Raw genomic sequence first — 22,316 nt, 5'->3', positions numbered from 1 at the left:
GCTAATTCAGTTTGACATTGAATTCAACAACCCCGAGTTTGCCCTGATGGCCAAGAAGTACAAAGACAACGGTGATGGAACTGCAGCCACCTCCTCTGACAAAGTGTCCTTTGAAGTGATGGTGAACAAATCCTTTGTACGCGTGTTCTACCGCGTACCCGTGAAAGACATCATGCAGTACATGGAGGAACAAGTGGAGAAGACCACTGTCGTCAACCCGATGACCTTCCCCTTCCGACGGATGCGTTGTGACAACTATCAGTTGACAGCCAATCAAACGCAACTAGACATCAACGACGTCTTCCGAGGACGATCGCCCCGGTTGTTTTGGTTGGTGTTGGTGGATGACGAACGTTATCAAGGACACTTTGGAAAGAATCCATTCGATTTCACTCCCCAGAATGGAATCCAAGTGGAATGCACCGCCAACGGCGTACCCGTTCCCAAAGCCAGCTTATCTCTGCAAGATAAGTACGAAATCTTCGATTTGCTGATGAATGCCTCGGGCAAACGCAAACGAGATGCTTACCTGCTGAATCCAGACACCTTTGACCGAGGTTACTTTATGGTCCCCTTTGATCTGACAGCAGTCCAAGATGGAGGAGAATCCAGCACCCCGTTGTTACGTATGCTGGTCAATGTTCGACTGACCTTCAGTAGTGGAAATCCTACCCTCCAAGCTCTGTTTTTCTATAATACAGATGAAAGTCTGCTGCAAGTCGACAATCGTGGTACAGTGCAAGGCCCAATTCCCTTGGGAGACGTGTGAGAATGCATGATACAGAGTCCTTAAGAAGAGCGTGCCAGTGCGATCCCGTCATTCGGGAGTTTTTCACAGACGTGTACGGTGCCGACGAAGTGCCTTGTCAAGCGCCCTATCCGCAATGTGCTATTGCCAATACAGATCCCATCGACTTGCCTGGACAGCATTGGGTCGGTCTCTTTTGGTGGGCACCTGGTCACGGTGAATTCTTTGACAGTTATGCCATCACACCCAACAGATATGATACCCGTTGGCGTTGCTTTGATGACTTTGAACAAACACCTCGTCCCATTCAGCAATGGACCACTGATGTGTGCGGAGATCACACTTTGTACTACCTTTACCATCGATGCCGCGGCACGCCTTTGAGAACGATTGTGCAGTATTTTTCACCCACCAACTTACTTTACAATGACACGGCCGTCGTGCAACGGATGCATGACCTATTTCCTTCGTTGTCATCTGAAAAGCACAGAGGTGGACACTTGTTTGATGCACATGGACATAGTCAGATTTGTATTGAACGTCAAAGGCATCGTTGTTATGACTGTTGTAAACCTGTTACAAAAGCTATAAATTAAACTGTTGAAAAAAAGTGTGTGTGTGTGTGTGTGTGTTCATCATGTCGACGTACGATCCGCGATTTCGGGTTCCGGGCAACATGCAGATTGTGGGTCCCTCGTTGAGTGGGAAAACGACTTGGCTGTACCGCTTGGTACACAATGCCCCGGTCTATTTTCGACTCGCAGATGGTAGCCCGTGCTACTTCCAAAAAATCGTGTACTGCCATGGCTCGACCTGGCAACCCATTTTTGACCATTTCCAAGCCTTGGGAGTGGACTTTCACCAAGGTCTACCCGAGGATATCTCAGAACTCTTTCCTCCCACGCAGCGACCCGGCATGTTGATCCTGGATGATTTGATGCAAGAATCTGCCAAGTCCCCACAAGTCACCCAGTTGTTAACGCGGGGTACTCATCATCTAGACTTGTTTGCCATCACGCTGTCGCAAAATCTGTATCCAGGTGGACGGGAACAAGCCACTCAAAACCGCAACTACCATTACACAGTCCTTTTCAAGAACCCGGCCGATACCAGATACGTCAAAGCCTTGGGTGATCGCTGGTTGGGGGATAGCAAAGCCTTTTGGCAACTGTACCAAAAAGCTACCCAAAAACCGTTTGGGTATCTGGTGGTTGACCATCATCCCAGGACTGACGAAGCATTGAGGTTTCGCACCCACATTTTGCTAGATGAAGCTGACCCTATCACCGTGCTACAACCGCTAGAAAAAAAAGATAAAAAGCCGAGTGTCACAGCCACACAGGACCAGAAAAGGAATGAATTCTCTCGTGTTACCCACCTTTCGACGTTCCGCATTTCGACGTCCTCCTCGCTCTTTACAAGCACCTTGGGGTGCCGGGATGCCAGGCACTCACTACGTCCTACGAGGCGACGAGTACGACGTTCGCATTCAAGATGCCAGTGAGGCGACCACTGGACGACGCAGCGTTTTTTCAACCAAACGAAGACGAAAGCGAGGACAGAAGGGGGGCATCTACCCCGGACCTCGACCATCACCGTCACGCATTGCTCAGATGCAGAGAGCCATCCGCGCTCGTCATCCTACCAATCCTCAAAGACGAAGAGCAGCTTCTAGAGCCTTGGCCAATACGAGATCGCAACAACTGGCTCGAGGTGTCAACAGAGCCATGTGGAATGTGCATCGTACACTGACCCCCACCACCTTAACGGGCAAACTCGGGACAGCAGCAGCACTAGGAGGCGTGTTGGCAGCAGTACCGACAGCCTTGTTGGGAACGCTCTTGTCGCAAAAGGTATAAAAGTCCGAGTCGCGTGTCGAGTTTAGAACACAACGATGCCAGCTGTAAGACGAAAACGTCGACGTCAGGAAGGAGGGCTCGGCCCCTTTGCTCAGCAACTAGCCATGTTCTCGTTGGCCCCCATCGTGACCGACATGGCTAGCAATGTGTTGAACAGCATGGTACCAGGCTTGACGGGTCAAGCGGGTGGAAAGTTTAGTTTACCGGGCAACTCGCAGATGATTGGTTTGCCTAATCATTTACCACCATCCACTTATCTTCGCATCCCACGATCCAAACAGAAAGGTGGAGGAATCAGGAAGAAAATGAAAGGCTGTAAACAAAAATCACAACAGGGAGGATTGGGACCTCTGGCTGCAATGGCAGGCATGGCCTTAGCTCCGTTGGTGCTCAAACCATTGCTAACTGGTCTACAGCAGTGAGAAAGAAAAAAGGATATAAAGAAGCTGCATCTGGAAGGTTTATTATTGAACCATGGCACCTCCGTTACAAGCCTGGCGACGTACTCCCACCAATCGTTACTTTTCCACTTCCTCGGTAGCAGTCAAGCGAGCTAATCGAGGGTTTACACGTCCTGCTAAAGCCCGTTCCTCGGGTAACAAAGTAGGAAGTGCCTACGGAAAACTCAAACGTAAAATGGGTACCAAGGGATTGTTGGCTGCCGGCTTACTACCTTTGGCAGGTCTGGGTGCTCTGCTAGGCGGAGTGGGGACATCAAAAAAGAAGAACCAAACGGGCAGTGGTGCGTGGCGCGTGGCAGCTCACCAACCTTTTCTACTCAACTTGGTCAGTGGGGATGGTGCCACATGGCGACGAGAAATTCACGAAGCCAGTAATGACCAACTACGTGCCCTGACCGACGTGACACGCAACTTGTACGATGGTGTGATCACCATACCGCCCCAGATCAAGCTTCCCTTGAAAAAGCATATAAGAGAGATAAGACGTTTGAGTGGACTAACCACACCTTTGTACGAACGGCGAGCCCTCTTACTTGCCTTGGGAGCACGCCTTCTCCCGTTTCTGCGGGCTGGTTTGAAAGCTTTGGAAACATGAGCGAAAAATATGCCCAAGAGATGATCTTGATCCCTAAACCCTCAAGCGATCAAACAGGAGGTCAGGTCGCCCAAGACAACATGGATCAATTTTGGCAACGACGCTTGGTGGTGGATCGATTGGTCAATGCCCCTCACGTGGATCGCATGAGGAAACTCATGAACGACATGAAACAGGTCGAAGGACAAGCCGTGCCTGCATCCCTGCCAGGGGATGGTGTCGACAGCAGCCATTACTTTCACCTACAACGTCAACTGCAACGACTTCAACCCAACAGCCTAAAACGGATTGCCCCACCGAAAAAATTAGCAGGTCCTCCTCCAGAGAAAGAAGAAAAATCAAAAATCATCCCTGCGATGTGGTACGCCAACCTCCGGTCGCCCCAGGAAGTGCTTGACCACTACGACAAATTGGACAAGGATCTTGAATGGTATAGGCAACAGGCCAAACAAGAGATGGAGCAAGCCCTCCGCACGGGCGACGAGCAAAAAATCAAGAAAGCCGACCGAAATTGGCAGATCGTGGAGGGCAACGTGCAAACCATCAAGGAGCAAGACGAGTTTTTGAACCATTCGGATCCACCCTTTTGGTTGAATCAACTCATCATGGGCAAGGAAGAGGAGCACAGGAAACGCGTCCAAGCTCGAGAAGATTCGCTACGTCGGCGCAACAAATTGTATCAACAACTCATAAACCTCTACCCTAGACAGCGAGGAAAAGGTTATTCTAAGCCCCGTGTTTGGCAGAAACCTCGCAATTGGATTCAAGAGTGAATTTTGTAAACGAGTCATTGTCAAAAAAGTATAAAAGGCTGCGGACAGCACAAAGTACAAGCGTTGGGACACTGTGCCATGGTGGAATGTCAGGCGTTTTGGCAATGGACAGTCACACCGGATGAAGATTGGGAGACTGAACTTTGTTTATAAAAAAAAAAGAAAACTTTGTTTGTTAATGAATAAAATGTATTTTTAACACTTGAAAATGGTCTTGTGGTGGTTTTTGCCAATGCGAACATACCTAGCCGCACGCGGCGGCGGCGAGCGGCGGGCGGCGGCGGCGGGTGGCAGCAGCAGCCGCGCTGTGCACGGCTGCCAAAAAATGCTTTTGTGGGAATCAAAAAATCATTTTACTCTATTCACATGAACTGTGCACCTCAAAAAATGCTTTTGTGGCAAGTCATGACGAAAAATTAACAGTCCATTTCAAACAAATCAAATTACCCTATTCACATGACATGAACTGTGCACCTCATTTTCGTTTTTAGGCTCCTCCTTAGCACCTCACGTTCACTTCTCACATTTTACAAGGGTTTGTATGGGGCGGCCATTTTGAATAAATTAAAACCCGGGTATGTGCACCTCATTTTCGATTTTTGACACCTCCTTAACACCTCACGTTCACTTCTCACATTTTACAAAGGTTTGTATGGGGCGGCCATTTTGAATAAATTAAAACCCGGCTAATTCAGCACAATCAGCACTACTCTGTGCCAAAAAACACAAAACTGTTGATATGACAAGAGTCTTAATTTAAGAGAGTATTACAAACAGGCTTAAATAATCTTGAATATAAAGGGAGAAACCAACTGTGAGTAAAGGTTGTTTTCTCAATCAAGAATTCTCTAAAACTGTACTATTTTTTTTTTTAATTTTATTGCTTTTTTGTAAAATCTAATCAAAAGAGAATCTTTCCTTCCACTTTTTTTAATAATCTAAAAAGTGACAATTATGATTAGCTGAATAGCATCAACTTAACTCCAAGCTACAAGAAATCAAATGATTGCATTTTGGTTTGTAGTTTGTGTCATGGGTGATTTACCTTGGTTGCATTCATCTGTTCTATCACAGCTGCATGTTCATTTCTGAGACTGAATTTATGCTACAGATATGGTGAGAAGTGTTTGGATCTACATGTAGCATGGTTGGGAGCGTGCAAAGAAGTTAGTGTCTGCAAGCCTGGGGCTAGTGGATTTTGCAGTTGGGCAAGTGGACTTAACTCTTCATTTTCCCAATGGGCAAGTGAAGCATCATTAAGATCATGCTAATGAGAATTTTTTGTGGATAGTAAAAATGACTTTCGGGCTAGTACCTCCTGGCTACAGCTTGACCAAGGGCAAGCTGGAAAATTGAATTTCTTTGCACCCTGTAGTTGATTTACAACAATTAAAGCTCTAATATAAGTGAAAGGGATCTTTGAAATTGTTAACATTGTTATAATGTTTGCCTAATTTCTGTCCTCAGAGTGATTTGTCCAAGTGTCAAGAGCTGCATCAGATTGCAAATGAGGCAAAGGAAAAATTACAACAAATGCAGAGAGATTGTTTATTGAAGATTGACGAGAACTGTGCTGCTTTGACAGAAAAACACAAGAACGAGGTAAGCACTGAGTGATTCTGAATAAGACAGAACAACTCATGTAGCTTTAATTGGTTTGCAAAACAGTCCCTTCAATAGTATATCTGAAACAGTTTCCCTCTGGGAATAAAATCATGGTCATGATACCTTCCATCCCCCATAATACTTGAGAACATCAGGAAGATCTGACATGATTTCACCGATAAGAATTCTGTAGGAGTCTTTGTACTTATCTAGAAGTGCTCTCCACTCTTGTACAATTTTGTGATTATCATCCACATCTTTGGTGTAAATATGTTCCAAATGACTATACTGGGGGTGTAAGGGGTCGTATTCAGACTTGGTGGGCTCATCTCGAAATTTAGAATCTTCAACAAGATGTGGGACTGCGTCCACTCTAAACCCATCCACCCCCCGATCAAGCCAGAACATTAGAATCTCATTGACAGCCTGACGCACCTCAAAATTTCTAAAGTTGAGGTCTGGTTGTTCTGGAAAAAACTGATGCAAATAGTACTGTCCTGTTTAAGCATCATAGTTCCATGCACTTCCCCCAAAGACGCCGACCCAGTTATTGGGTGGTCCACCCCCTGGGGCAGGGTCAAGCCACACGTACCAGTCTCGTTTAGGACTGTGTTTACTGGAGCGGCTTTCCAGGAACCAGGGATGCTGATCTGAGGTGTGGTTAGGTACGAAGTCCAGCATGAGTTTCGTGCCTCTTGCATGTGTCTCTTTTAGAAGTTCATCAAAGTCATTCAGGTCTCCAAACAGGGGATCAATGTCTTTGAAGTCGGACACATCATACCCGTTGTCTACCATGGGCGATTTAAAAATCGGGCTTAAATATAAGATCTTAATTCCCAAGAATTCAAAGTAGTCGAGTCTGTTTGTTATCCCTCGTAAATCGCCATTTCCGTCGCCATTGGAATCTTGGAAAGAGCGAGGATATATGTGATAGATAACATTTTCTTTCCACCATTTTTTTCGCTCCTCCTGCTCCTTTCTTTCTTTGTATCCCTTCCAGAGAGTAAATATCACCACATTAACAAAAACTGCAACTAAAAAGGCTACAATAATTTAGTCCAGGCATTTTGTAATCAGACCTACTACTAATTGCAACAGAAGCTTTCTCAACGTAAACTAGTTAGGAATGACCTATACAATAACATACTAAAAGTCTCTAAAGATTCAAGCTTGGAAACACTTCCAAATACGATCAACGTCTAACTCGCTTTCTGCTGCAACATGAAAACGAGGCTATAAACAGGAAGCTGCTGTTTTATTGGTATAAATCATGCCTTTTCTTTAAAATTAAGAACATACTCTTAATACAATGTTTCCCTGGCCTTAATCTTAAAATAAAGACCCATAAAAGAGCAGTTTTTAAAATGCTGTTATTTGAAAGTTTACATTGGTCAAGACACGTTTATCACTTATCTTCAAGCTAGAGATAGAGTCATTATTGAATTGTAATCTACACAGTCATGCTATTCAAGGAAGCCTTCCGAATCTTCACTTTCGTATTCCAGAGCGTTGGTAAAGTTAGTGCACGCGGACCTTTCGCACTGGCCGCAGGCTGGAGAGCACTGCATACCATTCTTATGGCAGATGCACCTGTAAAAGCGAGTCTGGCGCAGGCGGAAGGTCCGTCGCACAGGAAACAATTGACAGCGAGTTGCTCATCCACTTCATAAACTTTAGGTAATTTCCTCTTTGTGCGGAAGTTTACACTGCAGGTCTGGTGGTAAACTGCGTCAACAGCAGGCAAATCATGCACATTTAGAAGCCTAGCTCTTATCGTGTCAGACCCCTCGTCCCCTCTCTCTGAACAAATTTTCAATATCGTGCCTTTCGTTTCAATTGTTGTAACCCTGAACGCATCCCCCAGTCTTTTTCTCTGTTTCCCGAGCTCAACTTTGGTACCACATTAGAAATAGTCAGTTTTGAATGAAAAATATTGTTCTACTTGGCGAGTTAGAGAGCGATGATTACTAGTTGTTTCAGAAGTAAGAATTTTCTTGGCTCGCTTGATGTTACTTGGCAGACAATATTCTCGCCGGCAGTCCTGATGAACCTGCTGCACAGGAACCGTAGTGATAGAATCTTTTCGCTCTGTGCTCGCCCGATTAATTCCCGCGCTTCCCTTTTCTCTTAGCGTTACGACCTCGACCGCGCCGTCAAAGTTTTTTTTTTACAAATAACTCACTTTTCTGTGTCATACATAGGTGAGTATCTTGTTTTCTGAAATTACAGGCAGATGGGAACGTGTAAAAGACAACAAGTCAACGATATCAACAACGCTTTTTGCACAAAACGGTTCTCAATTCTAATAACAGCTACTTGTGGAAACGTCTAGGTTGATTGCCTAAATGTGACTTAAATTGGCTTTCTTGAGTTTTTGATAACGTTTGGTTCTATTCTTGCCAAATTAAGTCTTCAGTGAAAATGAATTTTAGGCAGAATATTTTGTGCTCAAAACGAATTTATTGTTCGGATAAATTTTCATTTTAGAAAAGTTTTTATTCAGATCTAGAGATTTCTAAGTTATGAGAAAAAGATAACGCACGAAGCGCGAAGCGATAAATGGAATGTCAGTTTTCGTGCACTGAGTTGAAACTCAATTTGGGATTCACTATACAGGCCACAATGATTTTTTTTGAACTGCATAACCTTAGCACATGACATCCATGTTTATTTTAGCTTATTTTTTTTATGTTTTAACTTTGTTAGCGGAAAACAAATTCCTACGCTAAATACCTCAAACAGATAAGCAACAGCGCAGACGCTTTCTACAAGCTTTGTGTCGATTTGTGTATTTTTATAGATTTAATCATCTTTTTTAAAGCAATTATCTGATCTAATCTACATGTAATTGGACTTAACTATCAGGAAAACAAACAAAAAATATTTCTTTCTCTGCTAGCCCATGCTGAACGTGGCATAAAACACAAACAACACAGCAGATAGTAGAGGAGCCTCGTTTCCATGCTGCATTATACAGGGACGATACAGGGTTCTAAAAAAACCCGTTTTTAGTCACCTTCCCCTGCTCAGATTTTCAGAGACTTTTGATATGTTATAGAGGACATGTTCCTAGATCAAAATCCGTTAAAAAACCTTCTGTTGCAATTAGTATCAGGTTGACCTCTTTTATGCGATAAAATGCCTGAACTAATTGGCCCTAAACCAACGGAATCCTCGACACCCATGTTACGTGCCTTTAGTCAGTTTTGTGTTGAAGAATTTTTTAAATTCCTCCAGGCGTCATTTGATGGTGTAAGGGCAGGGGAACTGGGACCTATATGCGAAAAATGCAAATTGAGTGGTTCCTTGCCGACGAATAAACAACTTGCTAACTGTCCATGATAGTTTGTGTACAACGAAATAGCGGGAAGTTAAACCACTTTGTGACTTTGTCTGTGTTTTAGTGATCAAGAATTGAAAGAAGAAGCAAAACTTGCGGTTAAGTCATTTATTCTAGCCCAAGACGATGTCCACTAAGGCAGACCGGAGAGCGAGTTACGAGAACAGAGTAGAACAAGATGGAAGGCTGACAGGCAAGCACATAAGAACTCTGTTACACCTTCAGGATTTACACTCTGAAAATGATCAGTTAAAAGCTAGGATAGCTGAATTGGAGCTACAACAGGCCAAAGCAGCGAGATGTGATCTTCTGGAGAGAGAAGTGGAGAAATTACGGGTAAGGGTATTGATAATATAAAGTTAATTTTGCATAATACATTGCAACAGCTGCCCAACATCCACATATACATATACAAGTAATAGTTCTCACTAGCTGCCCCCGCCTTTTTTATATAACTTGTTTTACAGCAAAAATCTAATATAAAATTAGTGAAGTCTTTTTGTCGCCTTTATTTATTGATGCCGATGGACTGCACAATAAATTAGGCTTCTTTTTTTCTGTGCCATGTACGTCACGACATTGTTTGCTGCGGAATTACTTGTTGTGTGAATATATTACCTAGCGGAAATAAGACATGGTAACACATTATTCATGGTGACAACACGCAAGCTTATTTCCGGCAGGGCTTATGATGTTTTTCAAGTGGAATTTTTCGTTTGCCGACTACAGAATTTTCACCTCTCAAATTTAAGAACCGGTTTTATTTACGGAAACTCTTGTCTGAATTTCAGTAGCGACCAGAAAGAGATGTCAGGCTTCTGTGCTTGTTTGCGTCTGCGTCAAATGCACTTGTAGTGGTGGGATCATTCTTTTAAGGAGGCTCGATGTAGTTTTTTTAGCCGAAGGGTGGTTGTATTGAAAATTAAAATTATCAAGGAAGCCAATGCTCGATTTTTGCCAAAATACACCATAACGATCAAATATGACCAAATTTTTATTTTTTACCCATCACTTAATCACAAAGATTACCATAGCAGCCACTGACGTTTTCTTTTGTTCTCAAACAAGCTTGATTTTCTTGAAATCTAGCTTGACTCTTGGTATTCATTTTTTGATATGTTCAAGTATAGTAGATTAATTGACTACCTGTACAGAAAATTTTAGGAAAATCTGTAAGAGCGTTTTCAAGTAAATCAAGAATAAAGTTTATGTTAATTCCTCATAATTTCCTACAATGGCAGTCTATATATTTTAACAAATTAAAGCAAAAACTCTTTCGCTTTCAGTAAATGGTCTTTGATGGTGTAAGTATTCATATTTTAGTGAGAGTAACTGCGCTCAAATAATACGAAACAATTTAAAAGTACCTATTTTAGATTAAAACGTGGTTTTTCTGAAAATTTCATTCTTGATTTACTTGAAAACGCTCTTACAGATTTTTCTAAAATTTTGTCAAGAGCTAGTCAATCTACTAAACTTTAACATATCAAAAAATAAACAACAAGAGTCAATCTAGATTTCGAGAAAATCAAGCTTGTTTGAAAACAAAAGAAACGGTCAATGGTTGCTATGGTACCCTTTCTGACAAAATGACCGGTAAAAAATTAAAATTTGGTCATATTTGATCATTATGGTGTATTTTGGCAAAAATTGAACATTGGCTTGCCAGAGAATTTTAATTTTCAAAACAACCACCCTTCGGCTAAAAAAACTACATCAAGCCTCCTTAAGTGTTTAGGGTGAGAAAAAGTTGTTAGTTCGGTTTCTATCAATTTCATTCTTACAACTCGTCATTCACCGTCTTTCTCGACCAGTTTTTGTCAATACTTGTAGGCAAGTAAACGGAATATTTAAGTCTCCGCGAATTTATTGCACTCGTCAAATGTTGAGGTTTATATTTCACCCAGATATTTCAGGCAGATGGTGGGCGCGAAACACTTGTACATGGTGTGCGAGGAAATGTTCGCAGAAATTGTAACATATCTTCTAGTAAATTAATGACTAACAGTGAAAGAAATAAAAAAGGCCCAGGCTTTTAACTAATTAAAAAATTATTCTAGCGGTGTGAATGAAGTTTTGAAGCTACATGTTTACATACTGATTTCTGATTTACAAGTGAAGATCACGCACGTATTAAACGTTTCTGCCGATTTATTTAGTGTCCCAATGCTAAGGATACAACTTGATTGTTACAATCGTCCTACGTTTTAAAGTACGAAGCAATTTCGAATTTTAAAGGGTGTTTAAAAATATTGGAAATTCCTGGGGGGTGGGGGGCCCTCACAGACCCTCTGGAACGGAAATTCCTGGGGGGGAGGGGGGTACAAAACAAAAACCCTTCCGTGGCAGGGTTATGGATATTTTCTGGAACTACACATTGGTTGTTACATGCATCAGCGACAACCAGTAGAAACATGTCTGTCATTGATCTCTGTAGTGTTTTACAGAGATCAATTTTGTAATGAATGACAGACACTTTGTCTCATAGGGGAAGGAAATGGAAATTTGCTGGGATAGACCATGATCAACTTCTCTTTTATCTTATTCCATCTAAGATCAAACAAGTGGGACTGCTTGTAGTCTAGTGCTGAGACATCCATTTCCTCAAGTTCACCATCTATTGGAATTTTTTCTTGTAGAATTTTGGATCGTGGATCAATGTTTGTGTTTTGCAATGCCCAGTTTCAAAGACTAATGAGTGTAGATGAGTCATGGAAGACTGGCACTCTGCTGGACTTGGGAGCTAGTGACGGCAAAGTAACCAGTGTTATTAAACATCACTTTGATGAAGTCTATGTTACAGAACAGTCACCATCGATGAGATGGAGGCTGAGTGGTAGAGGATTCAAGTAAGACATTGTTATTAATCAAGTCTCCATTCTCCTTTTGAAAATTGTTAGACTGACCATGATTTTTTGTAAGGGTACCGGTAAAGCACTGTAAGTTTTAAAATCTAGTGTTTGTAGCTCATGTCAATCACTATCAAACATCATAGGCATGCAATGCTTGCAAAGGGCCATCTAGCTCCATCGCTTTGCATGCATAATTTACATACCTAGGATATCACATAACGAATTATTAATTGCAAGTTATCAATCATCATGTTGTCAGAAATATAGGCCAATAAATGGATACTGATTTCATATGCTGCCTTACAAAGATTCTTGTAATGAAGAAATGGTACAGATTTCTCATGGGTGATCTTTATAACAGGATTTTTTGCTCAAATGTTGGACCCCTGTCATAAGGAGTAACAGATTTTTTTAGGATAAAATGTACAACATCAGCCGCTACTAAGGAATTAAAATATACTCTGTCTTCACACCAGATTGCTAGATGAAAGTGAATGGATCAACGTTGACTTCAAATTTGATGTGATCTCCTGTCTTAACCTGTTGGATAGATGTGATAAGCCACTAACACTGCTTTAAGTGATATTAAACGCACTCTACATCCAGTTACTGGTAGACTGATTGTAGCAGTGGTTCTTCCATTTAAACCTCGTGTAGAATCAGGTAAGGGTTTTTATTTTTTTCTGAAAACTACTTTCCACTGTGACGAGATGTTATGTCCAGACTCAGGCTAGCTAGCAGGAGGGCTACCGGTAGTTCAACATGAAACAAATCTTTTAAAGCTATTTTCAGGCATCAGTAGTATGGCACTTTGTGCTTTATAGATTGTGTTACCAAAATCAACTCTCCAAGTTTATTTTTTTCCTTAGTGAGTGGCCATTTGGCCACCAACTGCTCAGGTTTGGTCGCCAGTAAAAAAATTTAGTCGCTAAATTAAGCTCACACTTTCAATCCTTCTTCTCAATTTTAGTCGCCAGGCTGGCGACTTTGGTTCCAATTTAGTCGCCAGCTCCAACATTTTAGTCACCATGGCGACTAAAATGGTCTTAACTTGGAGGGTTGCAAAATAACAAGATCAGTTCTCTTGCATTAAAAACATCAACAAAGTCAGATGGAAAATACATGGAAGAGTAGATGAAAAGAATTATATTGCCCAAATATCAACTCTGCAGTGTTTACTGCAACCAAGTTAACTTATATTGAAAACGATATTTGGAAAAATTACAGATCTTAGTATGCGTCCATCATATTGGTGTACCAAAATGGTACACCAATTGGAGGCTGTTTTAATGTGCGAGTAGTGGGTAGCTGGTGATGTAATAGACCATATTCGTATTCTCGGTATTGGACTGGAACTAGCTTGCAATGGAGGCTAAAGCGGTAATCTTTCAAATGCAAATGACATGAAGCTCTTTTTAATGATATTCCCCCATATCAGCCTCCATTGCAAGCTAGTTTCAGTCTAATACCGAGAATACGAATATGGTCTATTTAATGAGGAATAATTCTTATTATGGCCTAATAGGTATTGCTCTTGAGATCCAAACCTTGTGTGGATCTGAAGAGGATGCAACATTAACTTTATGATATAATTTGAGATTAAATAAACCTTTTCTTTTGCTACAGGTACAAAAATGGTCCGGCCAAGTGAGTTTATATCACTTAATGGCAGTTCTTGGGAAGAACAAGTCAACAGTCTTGTTAAAGATGTGTTTGAGCCATGCGGTTTTACTGTTGAACTGTTCACAAGGATTCCTTATTTATGTGAAGGGGACTTGTACAAGGACTTTTATGTGCTGGATGATGCTTTGTTTGTTCTCAAGACGTCTGGATGACTCATGGAAACTTTGTCTTTATTGAAGTCTAATTTATGTATTTTTATTGAATAGATAATCATATTTAAATTTTTTTTACATTGTAATTTTTAGAATACACGTTCACTTTTAAACGAGCCCCTGGCTCATTGGTGACATGTGTCTAAATAAAGTACTTACTTACTTACTTACTTACTTAAGTGAAAAAGAGGCGCAGTTAGATATTGTACATGGACATTACCCGAATGAACCAAATGAACTGGTTGGTTGCTACAATAAGAACTACTCAAGAATTGTCTTTATTTAAAAACTTATGCAATTCACATAGCTATATACAGGTTTTACAGTTTATTTTTTTGGTCAGACTTGTAACTTTAATAATAACTACTGTATAAATAATTGATAGGAAGTTAGATAGAGGGGAATTCTATGAAGATAATAATTGCTTGTATTTTTATAAAAACTTAGGGAACAAAATATGCAATAAATTTAAATGTACAAGTACCAAGATCTGTTTACTGTCCTTCAAAGTACTGCTTTAATGCACGAAAAGAATAGCATGTGGTTGGGGGCAAAAATAATAGATAGTTTGATATCTTCCTCAGCCAAGAGCATGATTTTTTGTGTTTATTTGATACTATATCTAGAAGTGTCTACTTTGTCTTAATAACAAGAGCCTGTCCTTTATTGAGAGTGATTCTATCAAATTGAACACTTGTTCCTTTCATCGCCATCTCGCTGTCAATTTCAACAACTCCTGAACCTGTGATGCCATTTAGTGGCCCCTTCCAAATCTCATCACGTTTAAAGTTTATTACAATGAGAAACGTGCAGTGCCGTCCTGACCTTGTATAGGCAAGAATTGAAGGGTCCACGTGAACAACTTTGAAACTGACTCCTTTGAAGCATTCCGATGTAGACCTTAACCTCAGTAGTTCCCTATACAGATGTAAAACAGAAGTTGGATCTAACATCTGAGCCTCAACATTGACTGTCTCAACATTCTCTCCAACTGGCAACCATGGTGTAGCTCCAGTTGAAAACCCAGCATGTTCCTGACTGCTCCACCTCATGGGTGACCTCTGGGGATCTCGGAAATCGTTGCAGGGGATTTTTGCATTTGCCATTCCAATTTCTTCACCATAATAAGTGACAGCTGTTCCAGGGAGGGTCAGAAGGAGTACATTCACTGCACGGCAGAACTCTTGACCAACTTTAGTGGCTATTCTGGGCATATCATGATTTCCCAGGACCCAATTTGGCCATCTACCCCTTGGAAGAGCAGCAAAGTAATCAGAGATGACTTTACGTACATCTTTTGCAGTTGTGGATTTGCATAACCCAAACAACCCAAAGTTGAAGGGGAAGTCAAACTCATTCTTCCATCCCCCATAATACTTGAGAACCTCTGGAAGATCTGACATGATTTCACCGATAAGAATTCTGTAGGAGTCTTTGTACTTATCTAGAAGTGCTCTCCACTCTTGTACAATTTTGTGATTATCATCCACATCTTTGGTGTAAATATGTTCCAAATGACTATACTGGGGGTGTAAGGGGTCGTATTCAGACTTGGTGGGCTCATCTCGAAATTTAGAATCTTCAACAAGATGTGAGACTGCGTCCACTCTAAACCCATCCACCCCCCGATCAAGCCAGAACATTAGAATCTCATTGACAGCCTGACGCACCTCAAAATTTCTAAAGTTGAGGTCTGGTTGTTCTGGAAAAAACTGATGCAAATAGTACTGTCCTGTTTTAGCATCATAGTTCCATGCACTTCCCCCAAAGGCACTGGTCCAATTATTAGGTGGTCCACCCCCTGGGGCAGGGTCAAGCCACACGTACCAGTCTCGTTTAGGACTGTGTTTACTGGAGCGGCTTTCCAGGAACCAGGGATGCTGATCTGAGGTGTGGTTAGGTACGAAGTCCAGCATGAGTTTCATGCCTCTTGCATGGACCTCTTTTAGAAGTTCATCAAAGTCATTCAGGTTTCCAAACAGGGGATCAATGTCTTTGAAGTCGGACACATCATACCCATTGTCTACCATGGGTGATTTAAAAATCGGGCTTAAGTAAAGGATCTTGATTCCCAAGAATTCAAAGTAGTCGAGTCTGTTTGTTATCCCTCGTAAATCGCCATTTCCGTCGCCATTGGAGTCTTGGAAAGAGCGAGGATATATGTGATAGATAACATTTTCTTTCCACCATTTCTTTTGCTCTTCCTGCTCCTTTCTTTCTTTGTATCCCTTCCAGAGAGTAAATATCACCACATTGACAAAAACTGCAACTAAAAAGGCTACAATAATCGGCCCGAAGCCACCGAAATCCTCGACACCCATGTTGCGTGCCTTTTGTCAGTTTTGTGTTGAAGGAATTTTTAAATTCCTCCAGGCGTCACTGCTTTAACGTGCCTTTTGTCAGGTTTGTTTTGAAGGAATTTTTAAATTCCTCCAGGCGTCACTGCTTTAACGTGTCTTATGTCAGTTTTGTTTTGAAGGAATTTTTAAATTCCTCCAGGCGTCACTGCTTTAACGTGTCGGGGGAACTGGGACCTATATACGAAAAATGCAAATTGAGTGGTTCCTTGCCGACGAATAAACAACTTAATTGCTAACTGTACAAGATAGTTTATACACCGAAAAGCGGGAAGTTAAATCACTTTGTGACTTTGTCTGTGTTTTAGTGATCAAGAATCAAAAGAAGAAGCAAAACTTGCGATTAAGTCATCTATTTTGGCTCAAGGCGATGTCTACTAAAACAGACCGGAGAGCGAGTTACGAGAATAGAGTAGAACAAGATGGACGGCTGACAGGAAAGCACATAAGAACTCTGTTACACCTTCAGGATTTACACTCTGAAAATGATCTGTTAAAAGCTAGAATAGCTGAATTGGAGCTACAGCAGGCCAAAGCCGCGAGATGTGATCTTCTGGAGCAAGAAGTGGAGAAATTACGGGTAAGGGCTTATAGTGATAATATAAGCCAAAAAAATTGCTTGTTAATGAGAGCTAAAAATGTCTGGTTTTGAATAAACGCCGTTCATCTGGGATTTTTTGGTATATCTCGATACAAGGATAAGCCATGGGTTGTACAGATTACCAATTTTAAATACATATCCTTGAAAATCGAAAGAAATTTGCAGGTTTTATTTTTACACTGTACGTTCTGTATCTGTCAATCGTGTTCCAGATGATAATCTTTCAGCAGTGAAAGGGGAATTTGCTGAACACCTGCAATTGCCTGCATATACATTGTAACAGCTGCTCCACATATGTGCATAGGTATATTAAGTATTTAGTTGATAAGTTACTCATTTGATATATATTAATCTTATAAGTAGTACCACAGAGTCCATTAAAGAGAGTATCTTCCGCAAGGGTCTTGGAGGGGGGGGACTGTCTCGTTATAATGAAAGTTATTTGTGGAGGCTATCCCTAAAGGGGGTACGTTTGTCAGGCTAGATGTATTTAAAGCGCATAGATTTTACAAGTTGAAGGGAGGCTGTGGTATAGAAGCATTGTACTCAACCTCGGTCCAATCAGATAGACTCCTTGACTCATTTGGCGGCGAGACGGCGAGACTGATAACTTTTCTGCGAGCCCGAGACCTTTTTAGCCTTGCAAAAGAAATCGAGACACTGAGAAGGCGTCAAAGAAAAATTCGAAACGATAAGACCCCTGAAAATTGGCTAAAATTTTGTGAGACACGTATTTTTGAAGGACCATTCACCACCCCTTCTTTGGTTTGCCTCAAAGCAGCTACAGCCCTGCGATTTTCAAGTTCATGTCAATTCTCATGTGAACTCATAAACTGATTAGTTTTTTTAACATTGACTTCAGCACATTGTCACTCATTAGCATTTTTCATTTACCAGTTTGCTGAATTTGTTTACCAATGTTTAATTTAGTAGATTAGTAGATTGTCTCAAGAGTGACTGGGATTAACGCCTTGTTTACACTGTGCTGTGCCAAAAAACACAAAACTGTTGATATGACAAGAGTCTTAATTTAAGAAAGTATTGCAAACAGGCATCAATAATCTTGAATATAAAGGAAGAAACCAACTGTGAGTAAGGGTTGTTTTCTCAGTCAAGTATTCTCTAAAACTGTACTATTTTCTTAATTTTATTGTTTTTTTTTTGTAAAAATATAATCAAAAGAGAATCTTTCCTTTCATTTTTTTTAATAAATAAATCTAAAAAGTGACAACTAGGATTAGCCAAATAGCATCAACTTAACTCAAGGCTACAAGAAATCAAATGATTTGCATTTTGGTTTGTAGTTTTTGTCATCGGTGATTTACCTTGGTTGCATTCATCTGTTCTATCACAGCTGTATGTTCATTTCTGAGACTGAATTTATGCTACAGTAATGGTGAGAAGTGTTTGGAAAATCTACATGTAGCATGGTTGGGATCTGCTTTACAATTCTAGTTCAGCGTGCAAAGAAGTTAGTGTCCACAAGCCTGGGGCTAGTGGATTTTGCAGTTGGGCAAGTGGACTTAATTCTTTATTTTCCCAATGGGCAAGTGAAGCATCATTAAGATCATGCTAATGAGAATTTTTTGGGGATAGTAAAAATGACTTTCGGGCTAGAACCTCCTGGCTACAGCTTGCCCAAGGGCAAGCTGGAAAATTTAATTTCTTTGCACCCTGTAGTTGATTTACAACAATTAAAGCTCTAAGTGAAAGGGATCTTTAAAATTGTTAACGTTGTTATAATTTTTTTCTGTTTGGTGTCTTCAGAGTGATTTGTCCAAGTGTCAAGAGCTTCATCAGATTGCAAATGAGGCAAAGGAAAAATTACAGCAAATGCAGAGAGATTGTTTATTGAAGATTGACGAGAACTGTGCTGCTTTGACAGAAAAACACAAAAATGAGGTAAGCACTGAGTGATTCTGAATAAGATAGAACAACTCATGTAGCTTTAATTGGTTTGCAAAACAGTCCCTTCAATAGTATATCTGAAACAGTTTCCCTCTGGGAATAAAATCATGGTCATGGGGAAAAGCATTAAATAAAATTGTTTCTTTTGCTTAAGCCATTTTCCATTGTGCAAAGTTTACAACAGTAATTTGCAGTTTTAACTTGTTTTCTTCAAAATTATGTCTCTTTTAAGCACATTCCTTGTTCATGCCTCAAACAATTGACTGGCTGGCTCATTCTTGGGTTCTTTGATTAAGGAGCTAGTGATGGAAAAAATGTGCTGCCTTTTCCAAGCTATATGATTCACCAGACTAGACCTTTTAGCCCCATCAATCAAAATTAATAAAAGTATAATGAGTAATTAACTTTTGGCAGGAAGATGATTTGATTTTATTATTAATATTGTGCATGTTTTCTTGACAGATTATGAGAGTTGTGTCTGAGAAACTTGAAGCTGAAAATAGCTGGGTATTGGAAAAACAACAGGTAGATATGATGTGATACAGACTAGTTACTTCATAATACACTCAGCTACAATTTTTGCACAAAGTATATGCAATATTGTTATCACTTGCATAGTCTGTGACATTTGTACTGAAGAAGGCAGAAGTTTCTGCTATTAAAACATGTTTATTAAACTTTAAACTGTCATGTTGTTAAACAAAAATTGTTATAAATTGTATATGTATTCTTGCTTGTTAGGCCAATTGGCATCTTACAAGTTTGACTTCGTACAGGCTTTTGAAGTCATTTTATTTCAATTAGTGAAACTTGTCAAAAGCCCCCCTGAAATAAGGAAATAAATCTGATGTGGTCTGCATGCAGGGTCCCAAAGGGGGATGGCTGCATGGAGCCCAGGAGCTCTAAACCTTTGGCTGTGGAGTCTGGAGCTCCATTGTTTCCCTGCTTGGAGCCCTATTACTGTATTTTATAATGTGCAACCCTAAAATGATTGCCACAGAGCCTGGAGCCCTAGTTTTCAGGGGACCTGGAGCCTGGCTTTTTTAACCCTAAACCGCTTTGGAACCCTGACATATATTCTAATACTTATACATTTTCAGGAGATACCTCCCTTTGTAAGACCCCCCACAATATAGATGTAGATTGTAGATCAATGCCTCGAATTGTGCACTAGCCAGGCTTCATCATTCTGAGCAAATCAATAACTTAACTAATAGCTTGTAAATAAACAAGTTTCTTTTTCAATCCAGTTATCATGACATCCCTTACTCCTATTTTGATTTCCTTGTTGTTGTATTTCTTTGAACTGTGGTTTTAAAATACCCAAAATGCGAGAAATGGCAATTTTTCCAAACTGACCAATGTTTTCTAACTCTAACAGCTCACAGAAAAGAATGAAGATCTTCAAAAGGAAAACAAACTACTAAAAGAACAACTTGAGTGTTTGGAAAGAACAGGAAGTGACACTGCGGTAAGTGAGGATAAAGAGAGTACTCTGACCACCAAATACATCACTCGCAAAATGTATTTTACAAACTCGCATAAATCTTAATGTATGATGTCTTTGCTGCCTTTTCTCGCATTAGCAATCTACTTGTTGGACTGTACCTCACCTGCCTTATGTACAATAAAAGTCAGATACCGTTGTTTTACACCTATCTAAAGGAAGCAGTTATTTTAATTGATTGCAAAACAATTTGCTGCATTTTTCTAACAGTTGCATAATTATATAAATTTTATATTTCATAGAAACTGAGTTCAGCTCTTCAAGAAGCAAAGGCAACTATTGAGTCACTAAGACAGAACTGTGAACAGATGAAACAAGAGAAACATACCTTAGAAAAGAGTGTTCGGGATTTCAGCATGGAAAATGAGTCTCTGTCAGCAGAGATGGACAGCTTGAAATCAAGGATAGCTGTTCTTGAAATGCAGTCAAAATTGGCTCAGGCATCCAAAGCTGAAGAACAGGACCAAATCATGGAAGTTGCTAAGCTAAAAGAACTGATTCTGGAACTTGAAGGTAAAAATGAAACCCTTACAGAAGAGATTGATAAACTGGACAAAGATAACAAGTTACTGGAATTCAATCTTCAAGATTCTGCTCAAGCATTAAAGCACATGTACAAAGAGAGAGACTTGCTTAAGAACAGAATCACTGGACTTCTCAATGAAATAACAGCTCTTAAAACACAGACACCAGAGAAGCACACCTTTGTAGACTTTGTGCACCTCAAGCGTGATTACAATGCACTGAAAGAAGAACATGAAAAGCTTCTCAAGAGGAGAAGCTCCAAAGCAAATGTGTTACCAACTCTTAAAGCTACTGACACTACAGTTGTTGCACGGGCATCAAGCAGTGGAACTGTCAGGAGTGGAGCAGGGATGGGAGGGGTGGGTGCATTCTGGTAATGTGGATTTTAATGCCCCCAGTCCCCTCCCCCACGTCACTGCTTAAATCGTGATGCCTTTCTAGGTATTCTAGGTAAAAATGAAAAAAAAAAAGGTTTACTAATAGAAGCTATGATGGTGTCGGTTGAAAGTCCATGATTTTAAATGGCACATAATTTATGGTACTTCAAGCTTCAATGACTAGCTATTGAACTTTGAACTCAAGGTTTTCATCAGCGGATGTAGCACATTCCTTAATCAACCAAGATCTAGAAGTAGGTTGTAAAACGGTGTTTTTTTTTTTCTAGAAATATATAATTACTCGCCAAGCTTTTCTATAAAATTACCGGTAAGATGAATGGTAAGAATGTTTGTTCCAGTGATCCTTATTAGTCAATGCGCAGAAAAAAATTTAGATGGAAACTGATTAAAAAGTAGATATTTTTAGGCCTATTAAGAGCGCAGAGTATCCCTAGCAAACACTGGATAAAACCTGTAGATAAAACACCCCGACTGAGTTAAAGAAGAGTTAGAGGTACGAACAACACATTCGATAAATCTTTGTTTGTTCTCGTTGTCCTTAAATCAGTATAAGATATAAGAGAAAAAAAACTTTTAATTTATTGCTCTCGATATTTCTGGTTGCTGACTGTAAATATATTTATCTCTAAAAAATTACCTTGTGTAATTTCTTAGGTTATTTTTAAGTCGTTTAATTACGAAATATACAGGAGTATAATATGGTCTAGTAATTATATATTGTATAGCATTGTAAACTAGTATTTTTAACCATTTTAAAAATAATTGTTTATTAAAGTTGAAAAAAAGAAAACGTTCAGAAGTTCGTGGGTATCTCTGAGAAAGAATCAAGAGTTCGCGAAAGAATCAGAATCCAGCTATAAAACAAACAAACGATTGAAAATAAAACCAAGAAAAGAATCAATGTCGAAAAAGTGTCATTGTAAAGTGTTTATTTAATGGGTTTTGTAGGTAA

General features: G+C 40.2%; 3 protein-coding genes and 2 pseudogenes across 5 annotated transcripts; 3 read left to right on the top strand and 2 right to left on the bottom strand.

Moving 5' to 3' along the window:
* The first annotated feature begins 46 nt into the window (after positions 1 to 46).
* On the top strand, positions 47 to 769 carry LOC144648072 (uncharacterized protein F54H12.2-like). The gene has a single exon (XM_078507710.1). It carries the CDS (start codon positions 47 to 49, stop codon positions 767 to 769), a length of 723 nt encoding a protein of 240 aa, XP_078363836.1.
* A 5,166-nt stretch (positions 770 to 5,935) lies between these two features.
* Positions 5,936 to 22,284, top strand: LOC144649016 (uncharacterized). 3 transcript variants are annotated; one of them, XM_078508473.1, is made up of 6 exons: positions 5,936 to 6,038; positions 9,446 to 9,717; positions 18,794 to 18,928; positions 19,397 to 19,459; positions 20,316 to 20,405; positions 20,684 to 22,284. In XM_078508473.1, exons 2-6 carry the CDS (start codon positions 9,508 to 9,510, stop codon positions 21,341 to 21,343), a joined length of 1,158 nt encoding a protein of 385 aa, XP_078364599.1. In that variant the 5' UTR covers positions 5,936 to 6,038; positions 9,446 to 9,507; the 3' UTR covers positions 21,344 to 22,284. The 3 variants fall into 3 exon arrangements, with proteins under 3 accessions (XP_078364599.1, XP_078364598.1, XP_078364596.1); XM_078508472.1 differs by lacking the exon at positions 5,936 to 6,038 and having other exon boundaries at positions 9,369 to 9,717; XM_078508470.1 differs by lacking the exons at positions 5,936 to 6,038; positions 9,446 to 9,717 and adding an exon at positions 16,664 to 17,005 and having other exon boundaries at positions 20,684 to 22,283.
* On the bottom strand, positions 6,008 to 7,091 carry LOC144648071 (alpha-glucosidase-like; annotated as a pseudogene).
* Positions 11,796 to 14,096, top strand: LOC144651136 (protein-L-histidine N-pros-methyltransferase-like). Its single transcript, XM_078511030.1, is given in 5 exon segments — positions 11,796 to 11,839; positions 12,021 to 12,230; positions 12,710 to 12,806; positions 12,809 to 12,896; positions 13,860 to 14,096. Coding segments are annotated over 5 exon segments (648 nt in total). The 3' UTR covers positions 14,069 to 14,096.
* On the bottom strand, positions 14,070 to 16,520 carry LOC144649014 (alpha-glucosidase pseudogene; annotated as a pseudogene).
* Positions 22,285 to 22,316: the final 32 nt, after the last annotated feature.

This window comes from Oculina patagonica, chromosome 4 (genome assembly GCF_052425735.1).
Source record: "Oculina patagonica isolate OP01 chromosome 4, crgOcupat, whole genome shotgun sequence".
Taxonomy (NCBI): Eukaryota; Metazoa; Cnidaria; class Anthozoa; order Scleractinia; family Oculinidae; genus Oculina; species Oculina patagonica.
Note: the sequence above shows the minus strand (reverse complement) of the source record. Positions and strands in the feature narration are given on the sequence as shown.

Bases quoted from the DNA above. Each gene is read 5' to 3' on its own strand.
- LOC144648072 (XM_078507710.1), top strand. From the start codon at position 47: ATGGCCAAGAAGTACAAAGACAACGGTGATGGAACTGCAGCCACCTCC.
- LOC144649016 (XM_078508473.1), top strand. From the start codon at position 9,508: ATGTCCACTAAGGCAGACCGGAGAGCGAGTTACGAGAACAGAGTAGAA. The intron at 9,718-18,793 runs GTAAGGGTATTG...TGGTGTCTTCAG, and splicing joins GAGAAGTGGAGAAATTACGG to AGTGATTTGTCCAAGTGTCA. The intron at 20,406-20,683 runs GTAAGTGAGGAT...TATATTTCATAG, and splicing joins GAACAGGAAGTGACACTGCG to AAACTGAGTTCAGCTCTTCA.